The sequence below is a fragment of the Nannobrachium achirus genome, assembly GCF_963921795.1.
Source record: "Nannobrachium achirus genome assembly, chromosome: 4".
NCBI lineage: Eukaryota > Metazoa > Chordata > Actinopteri > Myctophiformes > Myctophidae > Nannobrachium > Nannobrachium achirus.
The window spans coordinates 22458773-22483748 of NC_137813.1; the positions used below are offsets into that span (position 1 = coordinate 22458773).

The 24976-nt window shown below is 45.4% G+C and overlaps 1 protein-coding gene across 1 annotated transcript; it reads left to right on the plus strand.

Annotated features, from left to right (window-relative positions):
* On the plus strand, positions 1-24474 carry LOC308283732 (cytohesin-3; the record flags this gene model as incomplete). Its single annotated transcript, XM_080724203.1, has 7 exons — positions 1-61; positions 2106-2254; positions 3733-3844; positions 8784-8860; positions 10188-10259; positions 10982-11136; positions 24350-24474. 7 exons carry the CDS (start codon positions 1-3, stop codon positions 24420-24422), a joined length of 699 nt encoding a protein of 232 aa, XP_080580329.1. The 3' UTR covers positions 24423-24474.
* Positions 24475-24976: the final 502 nt, after the last annotated feature.

Genomic DNA, 24976 nt, shown 5'->3' on the forward strand with positions numbered 1-24976 from the left:
ATGATGGAGGCCTTTGCCTCCAGGTATTGCCAATGCAATCCTGGCGTCTTCCAGTCCACAGGTAACACACATACACACACACACACATGCACACACACACACACACACACACACACACACACACGCCCTTAGCCAATGAGGTGCGGAAAATCTGGGAGTGGTGTTAGCTGGAGTATTGGTTGAGCTTCACATGACAGTTAGCACGCTGCAGAATATAGTACGAGCGAGCCCACACTGTTTCGTAGGAACAGTATCTCTAGTTTAGTTATGTCATTGTAGACAAATATATCCTCACGTTTGTTGTGAGCTTGTAGATGGGCTATTTGCACTATTTGTTGTACAGCAATATACTGTACTGGGCATCCATATTCTGGGGGGAAACATTAGCCAGAAATTGCAGATCCATATGTAGATCGGCTATTATTGGTGAAGAGATTTGGTGTAGATAGAAAACGTGGTCAAAGCACAGTTGTAACTCAAGTCCAGTTCTCTGAGACTACAGGGGTTTCAGTGGTTAAATGGTTAAATCCATCTCCACTGGGAATGAGTACACTTTCACAGAATTCCTCAAAGGCCGCTGTATCGGGTGCTATCAATCCCAACTTGACTCCATGTCAGTCCAATTAGTTCTCCGTTGTTAGGTGGTAGATAGGTGGCTATACTTGCTGTGTAATCAATATATACTGTATGTGGTTCCAGCAGTGATAATTCAATTGATCGGCGGTCAATAGCATGGGGTCATTAGCACAGCGTGGACAGGTCACACGTGGCCTTGGGTCCTCATGCCAGCTACAGGGAAATGTTAATGAAGAGGGCAGTCATGAATATTAACACATGCCCACACACACTGATAATACTCATCCACCGGAACTATAGTGTTGGCACTGTGGCGTGTGTGTGTGTGTGTGTGTGTGTGTGTGTGTGTGTGTGTGTGTGTGTGTGTGTGTGTGTGTGTGTGTGTGTGTGTGTGTGTGTGTGTGTGTGTGTGTGTGTGTGTTCGTGGATCAGGGGTATTTGGTGTGAGGAGTTCTGAGACTGAATTACAATTCTGTGGCTTATTCTGTGCGTGTGTGTGTGTGTGTGTGTGTGTGTGTGTGTGTGTGTGTGTGTGTGTGTGTGTGTGTGTGTGTGTGTGTGTGTGTGTGTGTGTGTGTGTGTGTGTGTGTGTGTGTGTGTGTGTGTGTGTGTGTGTGCATGCATGCGTGTGTTAGTGTGCATGCGTGCGTGTGTGAGTGAGTGTGTGACCTAGATTATAGGGCTCTTCCCTGATTAAATTCTCTGTTTTATCGGGCAGGGTCATAAGTGAGAAGACATGTTAATGGATTGCTGTTTGATTCATCATAAATTGTTCCTGTTCTGTCAGTCTTGTTTGGCGTATAGGTCCCTCTTTTGTTTTGCGAAAATCCCCCAGGACTTCATTGTACGTACTACTGTACATGTATTGAGCAATTGGATGCATTATTTATGCATTGCATTCGATTGTTTGACAGTCTATGCTACGGTATACACTATACTGTATACTGTAGGCTCACTAATCTGTGTGTTCCCGTTTGGCTTTGAGACCGTCAATCCAATGCCTGTCAATTGACGAGAACGCCTCATAATGCATTTCTTTGATGTTTATCTGTGAACCAGATCTGCGTGATGCGCCCATAATTCATCTGCACAGTATCTTTGAATCTCCTCCAGCTTGAGGTTGAGCCCAGTCCTTTATTCCACACTTTCTCCCACTCTGTTTCTGCTAAATAGAATCTTTAAACAAACAAGTGAGTGTGTGTGTGTGAGGTTAGGTTGTGGATGGATCCTGCATCCTATGACAGTCAAACTTTATTGTCTAACATTGTTTTGAAGCAAGTTTCAGCATGGAAATCTGGATCTTTGGATCTACTGGATCTCTTCTCCACTAGTCCCTCCCTAACATTTTAGTCCAGTTTTTATTTTGTTTTATTTTGTCTTAGTATTAGTCATCATAACTTAGTTTTTATTCAGTTCTTATTCAGTTTTTGTCAGAGAAAAAGGCAGCAGATGAACATTTTGCGTCATACAGGTAGTTTTAGCCAACAAAATCAACACTGACGACAGTCTTATTGTCTTGTGGTCTACAGACACCTGCTATGTGCTTTCCTTCGCCATCATCATGTTGAACACCAGCCTCCACAACCCCAACGTCAGAGACAAACCCCCCGTGGAGCGCTTCATCTCCATGAACAGAGGCATCAACGAGGGGGGAGACCTTCCAGAGGACCTGCTCAGGGTGAGTAGACACGCTAACGTTCTCAGTGTCAATTTACGGCTGAGAGCTACATCACAGAGTTCAATTAAAGGTGCAATCCAGAGTAAATAAAATGTCACTTTAACCAATCTGTATGGTATGAGTATGTTAAATACAATATAACAAACACAACTGCATGGGTTGAAGGTGATCTACCTGCTATTCTTCTTTTTTGCTTTTATTGATAGAGATAGACAGTAGATTGACAGGGAATGGGGGAGAGAGGGGGAGTGACATGCATAAAAGGCCATTGCGATAGGACCCGCAATTCGCTGTCAGGCTACACTGAGGCTAGGTGCCTGGACCAATGTGCTGTGGTGAGGTTTGACCACTACTGGTTAACAAGAGGTACTGCATGAAGCTCAAAGCGTAAGACCTCCCCTGCCCAAACAGGCAATCCGTCTTAGCTTAGCAGTACAACCTTTATGCAGGAGACATGGGTACAAATCTCAGGTATCATAGGCTCTGCATAACTGTAGTCACCCCCGGAGCTTCCAGAAGGTGACTTGTTGCCTGTTGCTGGGGATTTTCACATAGCTTCATTTGATTGGCTCATTTGTGTGTGTGTGCGTGCGTGCGTGCGTGCGTGCGTGCGTGTGTGTGCGAGCGTGTGCGAGCGTGTGCGTGTGTGTGTATTGTCAACCATAATGGTTAAGTTGTAGGAATAGGGAGACAAATACAGTGACATAGAGTGAAGGTGAGGGTCACAGTTAAAGCGTTTCACAGATAAGGAGCCAGAGGCTGAGATGGAGAGAGAGAGAGAGAATGTGAGAGAGACGGAGAGGAAGAGAATGTGTATCTTTCTAGACAATGTATTCTTTTTCCCCACTCTGCCGATAAAGAAGTCATGCCTCGGTAATTGAGATGCTACAGCTCAGCTGGATGTGAATCAGCAGCTCCAGCAGCCACTGATGCTACTAATCTACCCTCAACTCTCACAGGGGGAGAGAAAAGAAGAAAAAGTAAAAGTAGTTCAAATCACGTAGCCTGAAGTGTGTACCAAAGTGCCCTCAGCTCCACTTTAAGTTCAAAAGGACACAACTTTGAAAGGAGTAGCTCTTTGTTACCCACTGTCTCACTTTTAACAGTTTCTACACCAACCAGCTCTATGAGTCATCATACCGTCTCTCACTTTCCTTTAACAAGACTGAAATAGAATCTGCCAATACCCTTTTTTTTATGCACCGCTAATCTAAGGACGAGTGTGAACAATAATTGAAGATGCAGCGGTTTGTCTGTGCACGTGTGAGGTGTGTGAACGTGTGTTCATTTGCAAGTTCTCTTGAGTGATAATGCTTTGCTTTTTAAGATGAACCTTTATCCATCCACCGGAGGGAAATTCAGGTCTCACCTCATTTATCCCTCTTCGGTTATTTTGTATTGTTAACGTTTCTCTGTCAGTCTCTCTCCTCACACACTAATTCTCTCTCCCAACCCCCGTACTCTGCTTCACTTCGCAGAATCTATATGAGAGCATAAAGAGTGAACCGTTTAAGATCCCAGAGGACGATGGGAACGACCTGACGCACACCTTCTTCAACCCAGACAGAGAGGGCTGGCTGCTCAAATTAGGTGAGTGCAGTGATTCTCAACAGACTCAGAGTCTGTTATGCATTACACCAGTGGTTCTCAACCTTTTCAGACAGCGACCCCCAAAATAATCATATTTTAACTGTGGACCCCCCCCCCACCCTACGATCACAGAGTTGAGCATTACATTTTGTAGAACACGGTTCTATTGTGAAAATAGCAGATCTACATGCTCACGAGGCGTTGTGAGCATGTAGATCGGCAATTTCTGCCTCTAATATTTGACAATTTGACCAATGTTCACTTTGTCATTTTAGAGGTATTTTAAAAAGTCCTTAAATTGTCACTTTAGAAATGTGCAGATACCCTCTATACACTTAAACTTTATGCTGGTCTGTTTGCTGTTGAGTGAGAAAACAATATTGCACATTAAGTTAATCATCTGGGGACCCCCCCAAAATAATTTGGGGACCCCCCTGGGGGTCTCGACCCACAGGTTGAGAACCACTGCATTAGACCAGGACCATTTGTTATTATTCTTTAAGTGTTAATTTAACTGAGTGTATGAAACTATGAATGGAACCAAATTTGCCTCCATTAGTACACTCTCTGCGTTACAGACCTGTGAGGGTCCATTTGGCTTCTAATTCTAATGTTAATCATTTATATGAGGGACCCCTGCCTAGAACGAGCACTACTCCATCCATCCATCCATCCATCTTCAACCGCTTATCCGGAATCGGGTCGCGGGGGTAACAGTTCCAACTGAGACTTCCAGATTTCCTTATCCCGAGAAACTTCCTCCACTCCCTCCCTCCCCAACGAGGCGTTCCCAAGCCAGTTTGGAGATACAATCCTTCCATCTGATCTTTGGTCTGCCACGGGGTCTCCTCCCAGTGGGACGTGCATTGAGGACCTTCCTAGGAAGGCGCTCTGGGGGCATCCGTACTAGATGCCCGAACCACCTAAGCTGACTCTGTATGTAGTTTTGTTTTGAGCATTCTTACTCGCCAATAGCATCACCACAAAATGTAAACAGGGAAGTGAATGTAGTCTCATGCATCTCTGTGGTATCAACGAACGCTTACTTACAGCGACAGAAGCTACAATATGACCATGCCTTGCCAACTAAACTACTCGCTTGCTCAAGCGACATTGTGCGAATTGAGAAGGGAAGCGTTAAATAGCACAGGTAACTGATTAACAGCAAGAATTCGTTTTTATTCCATTTACGGAACATAGCAGGAATTGTGGGGAGGCAGAATGTGAGTTTAAATGGTGAAACAAAAACATATGATTGATTGACGCTTCACTGCGTCACACTGGCTTAACCTTTTTGTAGCTATTGTAGCTCGTCACACATGTGTCAGTTTGTATCTTAATGTCACTGGCTTTCCATTGAAAATGGCTTGCCTGTCATTTTGTTGCTGCTAGTTAGAACACAGCATCACACTTTAAATAGTGACTTAATGGAATTGTTATTTACGGGTTATAAAAAGATATTTACGGCCATATTAAACTAGATTTCTATGAAGGCATTCAGTAGGTACCACGTTATTCATGAAAGAGCCGTATTTAATGACAGATAATACATGGTGGAAACTTGCAAGTAATGTGCTTTGAGCCATCTTCATCCAGTGCCATTGCTTACTGGTTTAGTTACTGTCTAAATAAATGCAATCCATACGGCTGAACACTATGAGATCCTTTGAGACATTACATTTCTTTTATTTCATGTATTGTAAAGCCAGAGCTGTCTGACAATGAAGTATTTTTAGCCTGTGAGCTGGGGAGTGATTTTAATAAAAGCCCACCATAACAGGCAGGATAGTGTTCACACCGGTGTCAAGCTGCCCTGTTACCATGGTGCTGAGTAGATCATACTGTACAATTTCCTTCAGTGCACTTGTCATATCATACAATATATAATAAATAACCATGCCTGGAATAAGAAAAAAGGCACTCTTCAATTCAGTACCTGAGATGAATAACAGTCTAAGTCTATATATCTTTTTTAATATAGATATTTTTTGATTTACCAGACTGTAAACCACAAACTAGTCAATTTTAATCTGTTAAATTGTTAATGCATTCCCCCCTCATTTTGTTCAATTGTCTGTTTTAATGTTATCTGCTCCCTTTGTCTGCTGAATATTGCTTGTACAGACTTATACTGTTTTTCCACTTTCCACAAGTAAATTCAACAAAATGAGGGGGGAGTGCATTAAGAATTTAACAGATTAAAAACTTCTAGTTTGTGGTTTACAGTCTTGTAAATCAAAAAAATATCTATATTCAATTTTTAAAATATGGACTTAGACTGTTTTTTGTCTCAGGTACTCAATTGTGTGCACGTGAGTGTGTGTGTGCGCGTGTGTGTGTGTGTGTGCGTGCGTGCGTACCTGCGTGTATGTGCGTGTGTGTGTCTTGCTGATTACACTTCCCTGGTGAGCCAATACCGTTTTCAGGCCTTGTTTCCACTCTGTAATTTCTCAGGTTTGTTGGCAAGGCCTGACATGTGTTTTGGTTTGTTTGCATGTGTTTTTGATTTGTACCTTAATTCGTTCCACACCGTAACGTTGCACTCATTCATTCCTGTTGTTAGGTTCTCACCTCTCTCTGTCTTCCACATTAGTTCCTCTATTGATTCCCTTTTAACTTGGACTCTTTAGAGACATTATAATAGTAAACATTATGGTACGCACCTGGGATTTGGTTCACTACAGACACACACACACACACACACACACTCACACACACACACACGTGCGCGCACGCATACATACACACAAACGCACACACACATGCATGTGCACGTGCAGCCCCGACCTGCGCATTCCAGCATCTCTATGTAACGTCTCCCAAGACTCATCAAACATAACGCATGTGTCCGCTATAGCCACAGTTTCTCTTAAAGAGCCAGTATTATTATATTTTAGACTGCGTCCTCCATGAAACAGGTGACATTAAGACCTTCCAATGGCAACATTTGTAATTCAACGCTCTACAACCCTGCCAGGTGTGTTTTTTAGCAGATTTCTTTCTTCACGCTGGGCCGAAATGAGGGATGTTGGACATGCTAATACTAACAGTGCATGTGAGAGCCTGTTGAAATGTAAAGGAAATCCACAACATGGGTGAACACACACACACACACACACACACACACACACACACACACACACACACACACACACACACACAGGGACTCATGTGAGCTGCTTTGAAAATCAAGTGGGGAATGCAGAACAGTGTCAAAAGTACAATTGTCTTCTACCAACAGGGATAGTTTATGCAATGAGGAACTAATCAGGAATTCTAGGTCAAACGCTAGTCCCAAAACACACACATACCAGTTACAAAAAAGAATACCAAACGCTTGTGCGAGTGCATGTTCTTGTGTGTGTGTGTGTGTGTGTGTGTGTGTGTGTGTGTGTGTGTGTGTGTGTGTGTGTGTGTGCGTGCGTGCGTGCGTGCGTGCGTGCGTGCGTGCGTGCGTGCGTGCGTGCGTGCGTGCGTGCGTGCGTGCGTGCGTGCGTGCGTGCGTGCGTGCGTGCGTGCGTGCGTGCGTGCGTTTGTGCGTGTGTGTGCGTGAAGTGTTGGAATTTGGTGCCTGGACGGCCTGCTCTAGCTCTCTGTGTGCTTGTTTTGGTTCATGTTTGCGCAGACAAACGTGAGATGCTGAAGTTGATCTAGGGTTTAGTGTTTACATATTGTATGTGTTGTTTACATGTGTGCATTCAGGCATGTGCATACCTGTGTGCACTTGCGTGCGTTTGCTGCTTGAGGGTTGCTTTAAGTCTTAATAAGTTAAAAGTAGTAGTGTGTACACCTCTCCTCAGATATAATAGGGTTTTGCCAGATGAGATGGACCTTTATTGATCGATCGCTGGATGGAAGTCAGGTGTCACAGCTACAACAGCAGAATGACAGGGGAGAAATATTAAGAGTCAAAAAAGGTTTGGCAATGTACATCCTAGTAGACCATGTGCAAGTACACCAGAGTCCATGCACTACTGACTCCAGGCAGTAGTCAGAAGTCAGTAACAGACAGTACAGGTATGGGTAACCGGAAGACTCACTCCAAAACACGCTACACCCCATTTTTTTCCCGCCAACTGCACGCTGGGGCGGTTCTTGTATTCTTGTATTTGTTTTACTGAGGTTAAGTTTAGGAATAAGGTTAGGTTTAGGCATAGTTTACTGAGGTTACGTTTAGCGAGAGACGGTTACAAGGACACTGGATTTGCGTCCGGGGAGACTGTGTTTTGGGGGCAAGTGTTTTGGTATTCCTTGTATGAGAGTCAAGCTTGATTATGGAGCCTGATGGCTTATTTGTCCTGTTGCATTTAAAGAAGAGTGGTCAGCCATGCCGTAGTAATAATTGATCAGCTGTGAAAGTCATTTAACGAAGCTTGAAGGTAGAAGAGTTAAGGTTGGTTGGTTGGAGATGCTGTTACAGGTAACAGGAAAAGCCAACCTAAAACAAAGCCGACTCAAACTCGTTTCCCAACGGGTCTGTGGCCTTAAGCTAGATGCAGAATGGACTCAAATCAAATCTTTGCTTCTGGGGGTCCCTGGAACAAAATATTTTGCGATGGGGGTCTGTGGCCAAATACATATCATGCTGGGGGTCCTTGACATGACAAAGTTTGAGAAACAATTATAGCAACATAAGTTTATTTTCAGAACACTGTTAGGATTTAGAAGACATTTGTAGAATGTGCTTATCAGTGGTTATTAAGGACCCCCAAAATGTGTTTTTGGCCGCGGACCCCCATCTCAAAAGATTTTGTTCCACGGATGGACCCCTATTGCAAAATATCTATTCTCTCTCTCTCTCTCTCTCTCTGTTCTTCACCATGCAGTTGTATTACACTGAGAATCATCCCACAAAACTATTTGTGTGGGATTGTTTTCCTGAGGGGAGTCCGCCTGTCTGTCCCTGTGGTCATTGTGTCACTTCCTCTCTTCCTGTCAGGGGGCCGAGTTAAAACCTGGAAGAGGAGGTGGTTCATCCTGACTGACAACTGCCTGTACTACTTTGAATACACCACAGTAAGTCACAGGGGAACAGGGGCGTCACAAGGGGTAGGAAAGTGGGACTGAGTTACTAGGGCCCAAGGTGGAGGGGCCCTAGTAACTTTAGCTATTGAAAAATAGCAGATCTACAAGCTCACAGCGCCGAAAAGCCGTGAAAATGTGCGCAAATCTTTGAATATAGCCTATGTATTTTTTAAGCGAACGTTTGTAACTCAAATTTTGCTTCCGGGGGGGGGGGGGGGGGGGGGGTCCGTGGCCAAATTCATATCAGTTTGGGGGTCCTTCACATGAAAAGGTTTGAGCATCACTGACATGGAAACATGGGTTTCTTGCACACATTTTTAAAAAAATTCAAAAATAGCAGATCTACAAGCTTGCAGCGCGGCACTCGGTGCCGCGCTGTGAGCTTGTATATCTGCTATTTTTCAATAGTTAACATTCATGGGGGGCCCGCAGTGAATCCTTGTACCCAGGGCCCAGAATTTGGTGTGACGCCCCTGCGGGGGAATGTTGTTGCGTTGATAAAATGTTAACATCTTCACAGTATACTTGTTCTCAGTTTATGCGTGTGTGTGGCTGCGTGTGAGCACTTTCATCCATCTGTGTCTTTCTGTCTGTCTGTACTTCTTATGTAAGTTTGTGTGTGTGTGTCCGTGTGTCCGTGCGTGCCTGCACGCATGTGTATGTGTATGTGTGTGTGTGTGTGCGTGTGCGCGTGAGTGAGTGAGTGTGAGTTGTCCTTGGAAATCTTTATCAGTTCATGTGCCTCTCCATGCCTGCTAGCTGCTAGCTCAGCAGTGTCCTCCTCCTACCCTGGTATTATCCTTCAGGACACTATCATTATGTCCCGTCCTCTGGACAGCCTGCTACACACACACACACGCAGGCACGCACACACACACACACACACACACACACACACACACACACACACACACACACACACACACACACACACACACACACACTCACACAAACAATCTGCTCCATTACCGAGCAAGGGCTCAAGGTTGATTTCTGAGCTTGCAAAACATGTCACAGCACATTTTTGTCCTCTTCCTCTCTCTCTCTCTCTCTCTCTCTCTCTCTCTCTCCCTTCTCCTCTTTCTGTGTTTTTTGCCTTTTTTTATTATTATTTTTTCTTTCATGATTAGTTAATGTCACTGTTTCTCTTCTTCCCGAATCATGTCTCCTCTTGTTCTTCCTTCCTTCCTTCCTTCCTTCCTTCCTTCCTTCCTTTCTTTCTTTCTTTCTTTCTTTCTTTCTTTCTTTCTTTCTCGTTCATCTGATTCTATCTGTGTTGGTCTCATCCCTCTCTGCCTCTCATCCATGTCTCCTCCAGGACAAGGAACCTCGTGGCATCATTCCTCTGGAGAATCTCAGTATCAGGGAGGTGGAGGAGCCTAGGAAACCAGTGAGTGTCCTCCCCTCACTACATTATTCTCACCTTGTTACACTTAACTTCTATGGCTCAGCGCACCGTGGCATTAATAGCTCATGGCTGATTAACCACTATATCAGGCGTCTTCAACGTTTTCAGGCCAAGAAACCCTTAGCTGAGAGAGAGATGAAGCAGGGACCCCCTCTACATTTTGTATAAATGTGTGATGCAGATTTTCATTGATTTCATAGATAGATTCATAGACTTGTTTGACAGCGCTGTCATCAGTCTATGTTGGATTCATGTTAATGTGTATTTTCAGACATTTAACCACTTCAATCATTGATATTTTGTAAACTTGACCTTTCACTATGTACTTGGTCTGCTCTTTTTGTCTAAAGTTCTCCTCAGAAGAATTATCCTATCACACAAGGATTTGGCGGCCCCCCTGTAATAACTCTGAGGACCCCTTGAAGACCCCTGCACTAGGCCTATATTAACCCCATATACATAATAATACTATAATGACATGGACAAAAATAGGGATGCCAGGTTGAAAGTGATTAATGAAAGCAACACAGTAATATCTTTTCCCCCTACAATTACCATATGAACCCTATAGGCTAACATCATGATCACAAATCTTGGCGGATTTGTACGGAACCTAATTGTGTGAGGTTTTCTTACAGGGCGGAAACCACAGTATGCTGCAGTTTATCTTTAAGTTGTTTCCACCGTATATTCCTCTCCTGCAGAACTGTTTTGAGCTCTACAACCCAAATCACAAAGGCCAGGTGATCAAAGCCTGCAAGACAGAGGCGGACGGACGTGTGGTGGAGGGCAACCATGTGGTGTATAGGATATCAGCACCCACGCCAGAGGAGAAGGAGGAGTGGATCAAATCAATCAAGTAAGACTCCAGTGTTGTTTTTGACAGCAAATTTTGATTTAGTTTTAGTCATAGTCTTCTGAATAAAATGTCATTTAGTTTTAGTCTAATTTTAGTTGACTAAATATCATAAGATTTTAGGCGGCTAAATCTACAAGTTGATTTAGTCGACTAAAATGTATTTTGACAGGCCTTGATGGCATCGTAATGACTGATTTTACACTTGGTTGTGTGCTGAAAATAGCAGATCTACAAGCTCACAAAGCGTCGCGCACACCTGAGAGCAACCAAACATAAAATTACTCTTCTCCACTAGCCCCTCCCTAACGTTTTAGTATAGTTTTTATTTTGTAGACAAAATTGTCAATCTATACTATAATTTTGCGAATGTCTGTCTGTCTGAGTGAGTGAGTGAGTGAGTGAGTGTCTGTCTGTCTGTCTGAAACAGCGTTTCTCCTCGGTGGCTGGAGCAATTGATCTGAAATCGCATCACCATAAGCATATGAACACACCTGACATAACTGTGAAGCCCGTTTGTCACTTTCACAAATCGTATGCTGTATATTAGCATTTTTATGCTGTATCTATATCTATTTAGCCTACAGTACCTTTTGTGACCACACATGTTAAGGGAGGGGCGCTGTTGTTCAGGCCATGCACAATCACACACAAACCCACACACACACACACACACACACACGGGGGGGGGGGGGGGGGGTGTGTGTGTGTGCAGGCGGGCGGGCGGGCGGGCTGGGGGGGGGGGGGGGGGACAGTATCTCTGTAGCCATTAAACGAAACGGGTTTCTTACATTGATGCTCCTACATCATGCAAGCACCAGTTAAAGTTACTTTCCATCCCTCATATACTGTGTGCACAGTGCACATCCCATAACCCACACACTGCACATCATTTTGGAGCTCATATCTTTGAACGGGTAAGGGCTAGTATATTTAGTTTTAGTTTTAGTTCACTAGTAAAGACCACACCATCAAACAATATCAGTTGGGTTGTATTTATTGAATGGATACAGTGTGTATGAATGGAGACTGATTGAGGGATGGAGTACTGAGGATGGTGTGGTGTAGATGAGTTATGTGGTGTAGAGGAGTTGTGCGGTGGAGATGGGCTGAATAGGTATGGGTGCTTGTTGGTCTGGGTGCTAGCAGGTGGCGGTTAGTGGTTCCAGGGGGCGATGGACCCTGGGTGTTTGGCTTTGGGGTCCTTGGATCTGGAGTGGCGCCGAGGTCGATGGATCTGGAGTGGCGCCGAGGTCCATGGATCTGGAGTGCGCAGAGTTTACGCTTTAAGGCCCCATCTGGAACCTGAAGGAAAGGATGAGGAAATGTTAGTGGAGCGCATGAGAAAAGTGTGGAGATTGGGGTGGTGGAGGGATGCGAGAAACGGATCAGAGGGTAGTAGGTGGAGGTGGTCGTGTATAAATACAACCCTTGGTTGGTTTGGGGGAGGAGATAGGGGAGGAGTTGTTATCAATGGGATCACAAGCAGGTGAGCTTGGGAGGAGTAGAAGTCAGCCTGATTGGAGGCAATAACATAGTGGGGAGATAGTTCTCCGGTGTGGTCTTATTCCTCCTGAACTTACGTTGTACCAACAGCATTTCACTAGTAAAGACCACACCATCAAACAATATCAGTTGGGTTGTATTTATTGAATGGATACAGTGTGTATGAATGGAGACTGATTGAGGGATGGAGTACTGAGGATGGTGTGGTGTAGATGAGTTATGTGGTGTAGAGGAGTTGTGCGGTGGAGATGGGCTGAATAGGTATGGGTGCTTGTTGGTCTGGGTGCTAGCAGGTGGCGGTTAGTGGTTCCAGGGGGCGATGGACCCTGGGTGTTTGGCTTTGGGGTCCTTGGATCTGGAGTGGCGCCGAGGTCGATGGATCTGGAGTGGCGCCGAGGTCCATGGATCTGGAGTGCGCAGAGTTTGCGCTTTAAGGCCCCAAAAAGTGAACACATGGCATGGGCAGGGTTGGACCACTAGAACGGATGTAGGCGGACTTCGCAGGTAGAGGATCGAAGCATTCGATTAGTTTAGTTCGATCGGTGTGAACGATATGGAGTGTACAGTGGGTTACAACATTTAGCGTCGCCAAGTCTAAAATGACACCTAGAGGTGTCAAGAGGTGCCTAGAGGTACCTCTGTCAAACACGCCTCCAAATTCTTAGCCGCGCCCCCTAGAAATGTGATATTTTATTTCAACGTGTAGTGTGGCTGTTCAGCCACGGGGTGGCGATTCTTCAATATGAGTCGACTATTCGAGTCTATTACTTGTTGGTTACTTGTTATCTCTACCTGCATTGTGAGCTTGTAAATAGTTTCTTTTCAAGTTATTTTTGCACTCAAATTGTAATTATTTGTTTAACCCATTTAGGCCTAGGATTATTGACTGCTTTAACTATTGAAAAATAGCAAATATACAAGCTCACATGTAGATCTGCTATTTTTTTTAAATCATGATTTTTTTTGCAAGTCTTTGAATATATCTACTTAAAAGCGAACATTTGTAACTCAAATATTTGCTTCTGGGGGGTCCCTGGAACAACATATTTTGAGATGGGGGGTCCGTGGCCAAATACCTGTAATTTTGGGGGTCCTTCACATGAAAAGGTTTGAGAACAGCATGATTTCGATTTTAGAGGAAGGATTTAGAAGTCGGGTCAAAGATATTCAAAGACTTGCACTCATTTTCACAATTTTTCAAAAATAGCAGATCTACAAGCTCACAACACCTCACACTGCAAAGTGTTGTGAGCTTGCAGATTGGCTATTTTCGGCAAATACTTTAGGTGTGGAGGGGAAAAAAGAGCATACTAAGCAGTAAGCACAGAGGTTGAGGTACAAAAGGTTGTGGGGGTCCCTGCTTCATCTCTCTCTCAACTAAGGGGTCCTTGATCTGAAAACGTTGAAGACCCCTGTATTAGTGTATTTTTCTTATTGAACTTTTTTTCCCCACATGATTCCACAGTAGCTTAAGGTGTCTCCGGAGACTACCCTTCCCCCTCTTCACACCTCATACAGACTGGTTCTCTCTTTGCATTGACTCATTTGCTTCAGAACACAACATGCTGTCTATCTATGCTGTCTATCTGTGTCAAACAACACTGTTAAATGGCTATTTCACTTTAAAAGGCTCATGTCTCACCACAGATATCATGTTTGCTTTTAGTCTCTGAGCACATACACTTTTCTTTATAAACTTTAAGAGAACTTTCAGGTCAACCGTAGCCTATACTCCTATTTTGGTTCAGTTTTGTGAGCTTGTAGATCAGCTGTTTTCACCAGTTTGTTTCCTGGGAAAATGTCTAATTTCCAGAGACTCTGTGGGTTCATTTAGGGGGGTGGTCATTTGTACACAGTCAGAGTTAAGGGGAGAGAGACCTTGACATTTGGAAGTTTGAGAAGCACTACTGTAGAACATAGTTAATAAAAACTTAGTATACATTTTTTGTATAGCCTCCTCTTATCACTTGATTAAAGAAAACATTATTTGATAACGTTTCATTGTGCTCCTAAAATTATTTATATTCTACCAGATGTTTCATGTGCCACTTGTGAAAATACAAAGCGTCAAGACTTGCTTGTAGTCACACCAGTAAATGCAAATACTTGGTAAAACCGGTTTCACTTATGCGCGGGGGAGGGATTGTCCCAGCCTCCCCGAAGGCCAGGACAGAATTGAATCACTGCAGTAAATAGATTTGCCCTCATACCCAGTGGTGGAAAACGTAAAAGTATCAATACTGTAATGTAGCAATACTCTGTTAAAGTACATAATTCAAAATGTACTTGAGCAAAAGTATGAAAGTATTGGCTTCAAAATATACTTCTTATACCCTCTTGTGCTGATAAATACAAGATTTGTTAGAATGAACAAAAATATTTAAACATTGTTAGATTTCTTTTTGAAAAAGATCTACAAGCTAGATTAAAGTGGTTAAGCTGATTTTGATACTATATACTGTATGTATATATATATTCTAGGGCTGGGAGAGAGAGAGAGAGAGAGAGAGAGAGAGAGAGAGAGAGAGAGAGAGAGAGAGAGAGAGAGAGAGAGAGGCGGAGAAGTCATCAAATGACAGAACGTTGTGACACAAACAATTACAAAATAATTGGTTCACACACTGTCCCAAAACAACATAAACGTGACATAATAATAATAAGCTAAATATAAGGAAACGAAAAAGACACAACTTTTGTTCACATGTTCAATTGAAATTGTTCTTTATTTGGAAACAAGGCAGTAGGCAACATTTTTCCAATAGCCTCATAAAGTTGTTCATAAAGATTTATTAGTTGTCCCAGACACCTGGACAAACATTTGATTGTGGTTTAATAATAATAATGTAATGCCATCATGGTCATAAATGTAGGCCTAATGCCTGTAGAAATCCTTCTCCATTCCTCCTCTTCTGGTAAATGTCAACGTCTCAGAAGAAGATGTGACAGCGAGGAGGTTTTTGAGAACCAAGCCTCTGACATGACCAATCGCTTTTGCTTTTGTGAAAGGGTCCCTTTCTAATTACAGAGTGAAAGGTCAAGTTAAAATGTCAAACTATTATTTACCACACTGTTTTTCAATACTTTTCGGTAATCATGACATTTTGTGAGAAAACATACGTTTACATTGCCAAAGCAAGTGTCAAAAAATTAAATAAAAACAGTCTATAAGGGAGAACATGGAACATATACAGTAGGACGGTTGGAGGGGGAGCAGCTGACCATATAGGCGACCCTCTAGACAAGCTAATTGCTTCCAATACACAAGTATCTGTGCCAAACATGTTGAACCAGTTCTATTGTCCGCCCGTGTTGAATTGACGGCACACGCAGGCTTCATTGGTGTACTGAGTACATTTACTCGAGTAGGCTATTTTTATTCCACTACAATCTTTTGAAAACAGTTAGATACTTTGCAAATTTCGATTATTAGGCTATATTATTAGGCCTTTCTCCCTGGCTTTTGTTTCAATGTTAATATTATAGATATAGATTCCTAGGCAACCAACCAGCAGCATTGGACAATAAAGTCTACATTACATGATAAAGTTTACACCGCTCTGACTTCTGACAGTGCCTGTCAATCAGTTCACACAGCTGCAGTATGTTAGATTGAGTAGACCTCACCACATGAAAGGCAAAGGCACGCATGGACTTTTAATAGCCTAATCATAAGCTAAATGCTCGGGTCTCTCTGAACCTCGGAAATAAACGGATTTCAGGACAATGTCACAGGTCTAAAAAAAACCAAAAAAAGAATCAGAACGGGACGGAACTGGACAAGACCATTACGGGGCCACTCGGGTTACAAAGCATGTCTCATTAAAAACAATATATATTTTATAGTTGAAGGGTAAATACACAATACTAAAGTAAAATACAAATACCTCAAAATTGAACTCAAGTAATTCTTAGAACTTAGGTAATACATCATTACACCAACACCAATTACATCAAATGCAAAGAAATAGTAGAATTAGTTGGCTAATCTAAGAAAAACATGGGTAGACACGTTTTCAAACCAACAAGGAAACAAAGACAGACAAGCGAACAGCAGAGCTTTTCCATAATGAAACATGCTCTCTCTGAAACAGTGGAACTGTTATTAAGTGCTGGTAATAAGCTCATTGTCATGTGAACTGTTAACTTTATAATTATCCGTTTTAGTCCCATAGCCAGTTTTAAATGGACCCTTACAAATACAAATGAGACATTTAATTAACATTTAATGAAAAAGTCCTATGCCAAAATGTATTTTTACTTCATTTAAAGTATAATTACTCTCTATTATCTACAGTAGTCTCTTCTGTGGTTCATTTCAATTCATTTCAATCCCCAGCAAAATAGTTAAACTAATTGCTCTGCTATGCCATCTAGTGTCACTTGACTGTATTGCAGAAGATAAGCTGAAAGGACGGCCTCCTATTTTTAGACACTCCCATCTCCAGAGAGACCGGTGGGTGGCCAGAGGTACCTACAGATACCTGAGGCGACTCAATTTTCTGTGAACCACTGTAGATGGGGTGACAATTGGTTGTACGGGTGTATGAGGAAGGAGCGGCTAGACAGGAATGGGTTAGGGTGATCGTAGCAGTGAATATTGGAGTGAATACTGGAGTGAATACTGGAATGAATATTGGAGTGAATACTGGAGTGAATACTGGAATGAATACTGGAATGAATATTGGAGTGAATACCGGAATGAATACGGGAGTGAATACTGGAGTAACGACGGAGGTGGCGATGGAACCGGGTCCGAGTGATAACGGTGCCGGTTTCGGAAATGAATAGTGGATCGGAAGGTGAAGCGTTTTGGGACCGGCGGGTAAGGAGGTGGCGCACGAGTGGCTCGAAGGGACTGAGGGGTGAATTTAGCTTAAAAGGTAAATGGGAGTCGATGCTCCGTATTGGTCCGTTTTACTGTGCCTGAGCGTGTAGATTAGGGTGGAAGGGTCTAGAATTGTCAGGTCGGCGAGGCAGGGGTGGTGAGCCGGATTGAATCTGGTGTTGGACGCGGTGAACTCCGAACACCTGAGGAACCCGTAAAGGCCAGGAGGAATACTGGTTCGAGTGTGGAGTCGGTGGATGGGTTGGCGTAGCCGGAACGGAGTACCGAGATACGATCGGCGAGTGGTGAGGTGAGGGGTTGGCGGCTAGGAGGATGACGTGGCTCGTACCGTCTAATGCCTTTAAGAAGCAAAGAGACGTGGGGATGTGAATGGAAGGGGTGAGGAGCGCCGGTGAGGAGTTAATACCGGCGAGGTACGCACGGATAGTGTACGAGGGCATAGACCGGGAAGTGTGGCAGTGGCTGATGAGGGAGGCGAGTGTGGCTAGGTCTAGGGACGGGGAATGTAGCGCATAGGCGGAGTGAAATGATTGGAAATTCTCCGGGCGGTCCAGTAGGAGGACAGGGTGGACGGCGTGAGTGACAGGAGAATGGTTGTGTTGGGCGTGGTGTATGAGGTGGCAGAGAGGGTGGTCTATGGGAAGGTCATGTGAGAAACGGAGGTACCGGAGTGGGGTGGATGTCCGCGTCTGGAGCCAGTAGCCTGAATTTCCAGGTGAGCCGTCTGAGGAGGGACATGATGGGGAGTGAGGAGGAATGGCCTTTGTTAATGATATCTACAGTGGTTTGATTGTCTGAGTGGATGAGGACGGAGCGGCTGGACAGTACGAGGGCCCAAAGAAGCCGCGACAAGATCTGGTGGATCTCAGATGGCACGGGTGGACAGGAGGAATGGGTAATCGTAGCAGTGAATACTGGAGTGAATACTGGACCTTGAATGGATAGAGGGATGGGTGGATGGATGGAGGGAGGGAGGGAGGGAGGGAGGCATGGAAGGAGGAAGGGAGGGAGGGAAGGAGGCACATGAGGAGGAAGGGAGGGAGGAGGAGGGAGGGAGGGAGGAAGGGAGGGAGGGAGGAGGAAGGGAGGGAGGGAAGGAGGCATGGAAGGAGGAAGGGAGGGAGGGAAGGAGGCACATAAGGAGGAAGGGAGGGAGGAGGAGGGAGGGAGGGAGGAGGGGAAGTGAATGATGGATGGATGGAGGGAGGGGGGGGGGTAATGGCTGAACGGGACCAGCTGGATTTTAACTTGGTGTAGGCCAACGTGTCCGCTGTGCCGGTTGGAGGAGGCACGCTGTGCCGGTCAGAGGGAAGAGGAGGCACGCTGTGCTGGTCGGAGGGAGGACTGGTCGGAGGGAGGAGGAGGCACGCTGTGCCGGTTGTCGGAGGAGGCACGCTGTGCCGGTTGGAGGAGGCACGCTGTGCCGGTTGGAGGAGGAGGCACGCTGTGCCGGTTGGAGGAGGCACGCTGTGCCGGTCGGAGGAGGTATTCATCATGGGCTGCTTTGAGGGAGCCTGGAGGTGGTGGGTATGGGTGGGCATGCGACATGGGCTGTGGAACTTCGTACCTGGAAATTGCATGACAAAACAAACAAGGGAACAGTTGTGAACGTGGTTAGCAGTGGATGCCGAGTAGGCTGTCGCTGGCTATATCGCTGCTGGACTGAAGGCAGCTGTGGGTGGGAGGGGATGTTGTAATGGTTTAGCACTGGAAGCCAGGTAGGCAGTTGCAGGCAATGGCTGCTAGGCTTAAAGGCAGCCGTGATAGTAAAGGCTATGAGGGGATGTTGTAGTGGTATAGCACTGGAAGCCGGGTAGGCAGTCGCTGGCTATGGCTGCTGCCTGGGCTGAAGGCAGCCGTAATTGAAATGGCTAGAAGGGGGAGTTGTAATGGTTTAGCACTGGAAGCCAGGTAGGCAGTCGCAGGCTATGCGGCTGCTGGTCTGGAAGCAGCTTCGATGGTGACTAGGTGGGGATGTTGTAATAGTTTAGCACTGGAAGCCGAGTAGACGGTCACTGGCTATGGCTGCTGGGCTGAAAGCGGACGTAATAGGAGTGGGCATACGAGGATAGGGACAGAATGTAGTGCGACGATGTGATGTCACGACAATGTGTTGGGATGGATGGATGAATGTGGATGGATGGATGAATGTGGATGGATGGATGCGTGGATGGATGGATGATGGATGGATGGATGGATGTGGATGGATGGATGGATGGGGAGATGAATGGATGGATGGAGGGAGGGAGGGAGGGAGAGATGGATGGAGAGATGGATGGATGCATGGAGAGATGAATGGATGGATGGAGGGAGGCAGGGAGGGAGGGAGGGATGGAGAGATGGTTGGATGAATGGATGGATGGATGGAGGGAGGGAGGGAGGGATGGATGGAGAGATGAATGGATGGATGGAGGGAGGGAGGGAGGGAGGGATGGAGAGATGGTTGGATGAATGGATGGATGGAGGGAGGGAGGGAGGGATGGATGGATGGAGAGATGAATGGATGGAGGGAGGGAGGGAGGGAGGGAGGGAGGGATGGATGGAGAGATGGATGGAGGGATGGATGCATGGAGAGATGGATGGATGGATAGAGGGATGGGTGGATGGATGGAGGGAGGGAGGGAGGGAGGGAGGGATGGATGGATGGAGAGATGAATGGATGGATGGATGGATGGAGGGAGGGAGGGGGGGAGGGAGGGATGGATGGATGCATGGAGAGATGGATAGAGGGATGGATGGATGGATGGATGGATGGATGGAGGGATGGATGGATGGATGGATGGAGGGAGAGATGGATGGATGGATGGATGGATGGATAGAGGGATGGAGGGAGGGAGGGAGGGAGGAGGAGAAGTGAATGATGGATACAGCATATGCATTCAAAAGGCATACAAGGGACATTGACGGAATAAAATGTCGCAATGATGTGACGTCACGACAATGTGATGTCATGGGTCAGCTCTAGACATGCAGCATATGCATACAAAGGGCATACGAAGGACACAGGCAGATTATGATGTCACAATGAGATGTCACAACAATATGATGTCATAACGGGTTAGCAGCTATAGACATTGAGGCATTACTCACTCACAGACATACGTATGGACAAGATGTGACGGTTTTCATAGTTAACTGTGGCCTACGTTGCAAGACAATTAACACATGGAGGTGGCAGAGCGCATGTGCATAACGATTTATACATGAAGATTAGGTGGTGGAGAGTGTGGGGAGGTGAGTGTTTGTTTTGCAAATGGATGGTGGTCCATGCATTGTGATGGTAAAATGTCACGTTTTAGACAAATGGAGCAATGGGACGCTGGTGAGAGAATAGTGTGGGGAGTGGTTAATAACCCGAAGGGATAGGTGGATGTATGGATGATTGGATAAGCTGTTTAGGATCATGCAGTGTTAGCCTTAACACCATTTATTAGATATAGAACAGAATGGTGGGCTGGTGAGGACGATGGGGGGAGGAGTGGTGGCTATGAACAGATAGATGTATGGATGAATATGGTTCGGCTTGTTGGATTACGGTGAATGTATGGCTGCAATGGAAATGATCATTGTAAAATGATACCATTGCTCTTGCCTGTATTGTTGTTGGGACTGATAGTATTCAATGAATCAATGTAGAATGGTGGAGGTTGGCGAATGAGTAGGTGAGGATGTGCTGTGGGTATAGGAGTCGGGTGTGTGAAAAGATACTTAGCTTTGAGTGTTGGACAGAAAATCATAGGCAGGGCTGAGCAACTCTGGATCTGGGAGTGACGTCATCGCTGTGAGTTGTAGCGGAGGTCCCGTGGTTGAAAACGAGCGCTCCTTGCCTTAGCTCTCCTAGAATTTAGAAACTCGCGTCCCGTGGAGCGAGCCGGCTTTGAATGGCGGCGTGGGAGAAATAGGCTATTTCGCTAGCCGCGGAGGTGTCTTGAACACCGTGGCGGTCGGGACTGGACTGACTGGTTGTGTGAGGATAGGACTGGTGTGGTGTTGTGATGTGCCGAACCGGGACTGCCTCGAGACGGCGTGTGGAACCGGGCCGCTGGCGAAACATGTTAAAGTTAGTGGCCACGGAATGAAACAAGACTGTGAGGTTGGTGTTTGATCTCGCTAGCTGGTGCTGGATAGAAGTGATGGCATCGCTGTAGTAGTACGAGCTGGCATCTGTTGTGGGTTGTAGGAGGAGGAATTGTAGGCCTACGTTTGTAGTTAATATTATTTAATCGGTTCGGTTGACCCAGGGACGCGTTGGTGAGCCTGAGCTTGTGTGTGTCCATGCGAGAAACGGATCAGAGGGTAGTAGGTGGAGGTGGTCGTGTATAAATACAACCCTTGGTTGGTTTGGGGGAGGAGATAGGGGAGGAGTTGTTATCAATGGGATCACAAGCAGGTGAGCTTGGGAGGAGTAGAAGTCAGCCTGATTGGAGGCAATAACATAGTGGGGAGATAGTTCTCCGGTGTGGTCTTATTCCTCCTGAACTTACGTTGTACCAACAGCATTAACCGCAGCTTTGTTTTTGTTTAGTTTTTATTTCATTTTTGTCAGTGAAAAAAACACAGTCGACAAACATTTTATGTCATAGTTTTAGTCGACGAAATCAACACTGCTCCAGTGCAGGTCTACTCAGCAGAAGCACCTTGACTTTTGCACACTTTTGCATCGTCTACTGTAGAACAGACAGAGGAACCATTCTTTGACAAATGCATGATGTCAATGGGATTTTGTGAGGCATGGCTTGTTTAGTGAGGTTCTCACGTGCTGCAGTCCACCCACCTCTTACATCACTGGTTCTCAAACTTTTTATATGTCCAGGACACCCAAATTGATATGTATTTTGTCATGATCTCCCTTATGAAATCATGACTCCCTTATGAAAAGCTTTTGTGCCCAGAAGATATTTTCAAATATTTTCAAGAATAGCAGATGAACAAGCTCGTAGCACAAAGATTATGATGGTGAGCTTGTAGATCTGCTATTTTTGAATTGCCAACAATGAATGAAGTGGTTAAAACGATTGTGATACTATGTTAACTACTCTTGCTGGGGACCCCCTGGAACTCCCCCCAAGCACACCTGGGGGTCCCCGGACCCCACTTTGAGAACCACTGTATTACATAACCTAGTTGCTGGTGCCCTCAGTATTAAATCCCTTGTAATTGCCTGCGTAAGAGATGGCACAATGTCAAAGACAGTTGGCTCAGTGGAGCACTGTAGCACTGTAACAATCTCCCCCAGAAACCCCTTCTCCAAGTGTATTCACAGGGGAAATGGAGAGGGATTAGTCACCGCTTATAGCACCCCAGGGGGTGAGCCAGTATTATGCCCAGCAAGCTTAACCCAAAGAGGAGGCTCCAATCTGGGCTAACGCATTAGCAGCAGCCCCCCATAGCGAACAGCGCCGTCCATGCACCTCACCAGAGGGGTCCACGAGAACCCTGGGTCTTCTTGCATCGGAGATAAATGGCCTTTTATGGAAATCGTGATTTCACCACGTTTTCAGTCATAAATGTAGAGTTTCATGGGGGAACACTTTTAGTAGCAATCAGCTGCATTAGTAGAGAAACTGTACCTTTTCCTATGCAAACGTCTAATAAAGTCTTCAAAAGTCGACCACCGGCTCGATAGCTTAATCTTACAGAGAGACAGAGAGAGAAAGAGAGAGAGGTAGAATGTAGATTTGTAGAAAGACATTTGTGTATTTAATGTAAGCTTCCACATTCATTGATCATATTTGAGATGATATTCATTCATTATGCTCGGGGTAGCAACAAACGAAAGAGCATTTCATATTCAGTCATCTTTTCACGGTTGGGTTTGATCTCTTTGCATTGAAATTTCCCTTGCAGTGGCGTTTTTGTTTTCGTTGGGTTGAGGAAAAAACTACAATAAGGTTTTAGGAAAGAAGGGGAATTCTCCTCGTGCACGGCACCACTCTCGATCGCGTTGCAGCGTATACGTGAATGGTAGATCAGCGTCACTGTCGGGCAGAAACCTCGTATCTCCAAAGTTTCAAATGTGTACATTATTTCGCAAAGCAAAGCCCTGCCTCATCATACAAGGCTGTCACACAAAAGTAGTGAAAACAGCAGATCTACAAGCACACAACGACTCGCACCGCGAGGCGTTGTGTGCTTGTAGATCAGCTGTTTTCACTAGTTTAAATCATTTTTAAAATGATAACTACAAAACAAACGTTTTTTGACATACAAGGTTTCCGCCCGACAACGACGATATCCACAATCCGCAGCGAGGGGGGTTGAGCTGCCTCTTGCTTTGTGCTGCCGCTAACAGGATTTAGCAGCCGTGAAACTGGGCTCCTCTCTGTAGAGCCCACATGGCTTCCTGACTCACTTTGGTCTCGTTGTGCAGGGTGCTGTTTCCGTCGCCCTGAATAGGGAGAGAGAAAGCTGAAGATTCAGTAATCTGGAGCACTATTGTTTTCACTCGCACAGACCCATAAACCTGCTGAACAGCAGGAGGGAAAGAGAGAGCGTGTGTGCGTGTGCGTGGGTGCGTGTGTGCATGCGTGCGAGCGTGCGTGCGTGTGTGTGTGTACGTTTTACTATGTGCTTGGCAGAGTTCTAGAGTGGGGAATCAGTAAGAGGTTCCAGGGAAACTAACAGCAATGGAACCGGAGTACGAGTGTGTGTGTGTGTGTGTGTGTGTGTGTGTGTGGGGGGGGGGGTCCTTCAGAAACCATGGAAACCAAACTAGGTCACTGCACAAACTTTTCCCCCCCTTTTTTTTAATCTAGTTAAAGTGGGGGGTTGTATGAATGTGCCTACATTTCCATATCAAAGATGCCCTCTCTCATGTGGCGTTATTATTTATTTCATGGCTACGCTTTGATTGGTTCCCTCCAGGGCCAGCATCAGCAGAGATCCCTTCTACGACATGTTGGCCACCAGGAAGAGGCGCATCGCCAACAAGAAGTGAAGAGCGACGGGCTCCTCCTTGTCCTAGGCTCCATCCAACCCTGCCATCTTCTCCCCCAGTCCCCACACATGCACACCGCACACACCTACTACTTTTCTCCGGCCATGGACTTGGAACCCCCCCACCATCACCTTCGCATACATACACATCATTGTCACCACGCAACACACACACACACACACACACACACACACACACACACACACACACACACACACACACACACACACACACACACACAATCATTCGTCCTGGCTGTTCAAAGCCAGGCACTTGCCACAGACATGAGTGTCATCTCTTCGTGGTGCACTGCTTTATTGCAGCCTCTGGAGGCTTTAGAGACAGAGATGCCAGTCTCTCCCCTGGACCGACCCCAAGTCCTGAAGCCCTTGAGCTGGACAGGCAATGGGACAGAGTACTAAGAGGGACAGGAAATCTCCAGGACTCAAAGATTAGAGCGCATCCTTATGTCTAGTTTATACTTAGTTGCAAACTGGTGTCGCACAACCAAAAATAGCGGATCCAGAAGCTTCTCAGCGCTGCAAGCTTGTAGA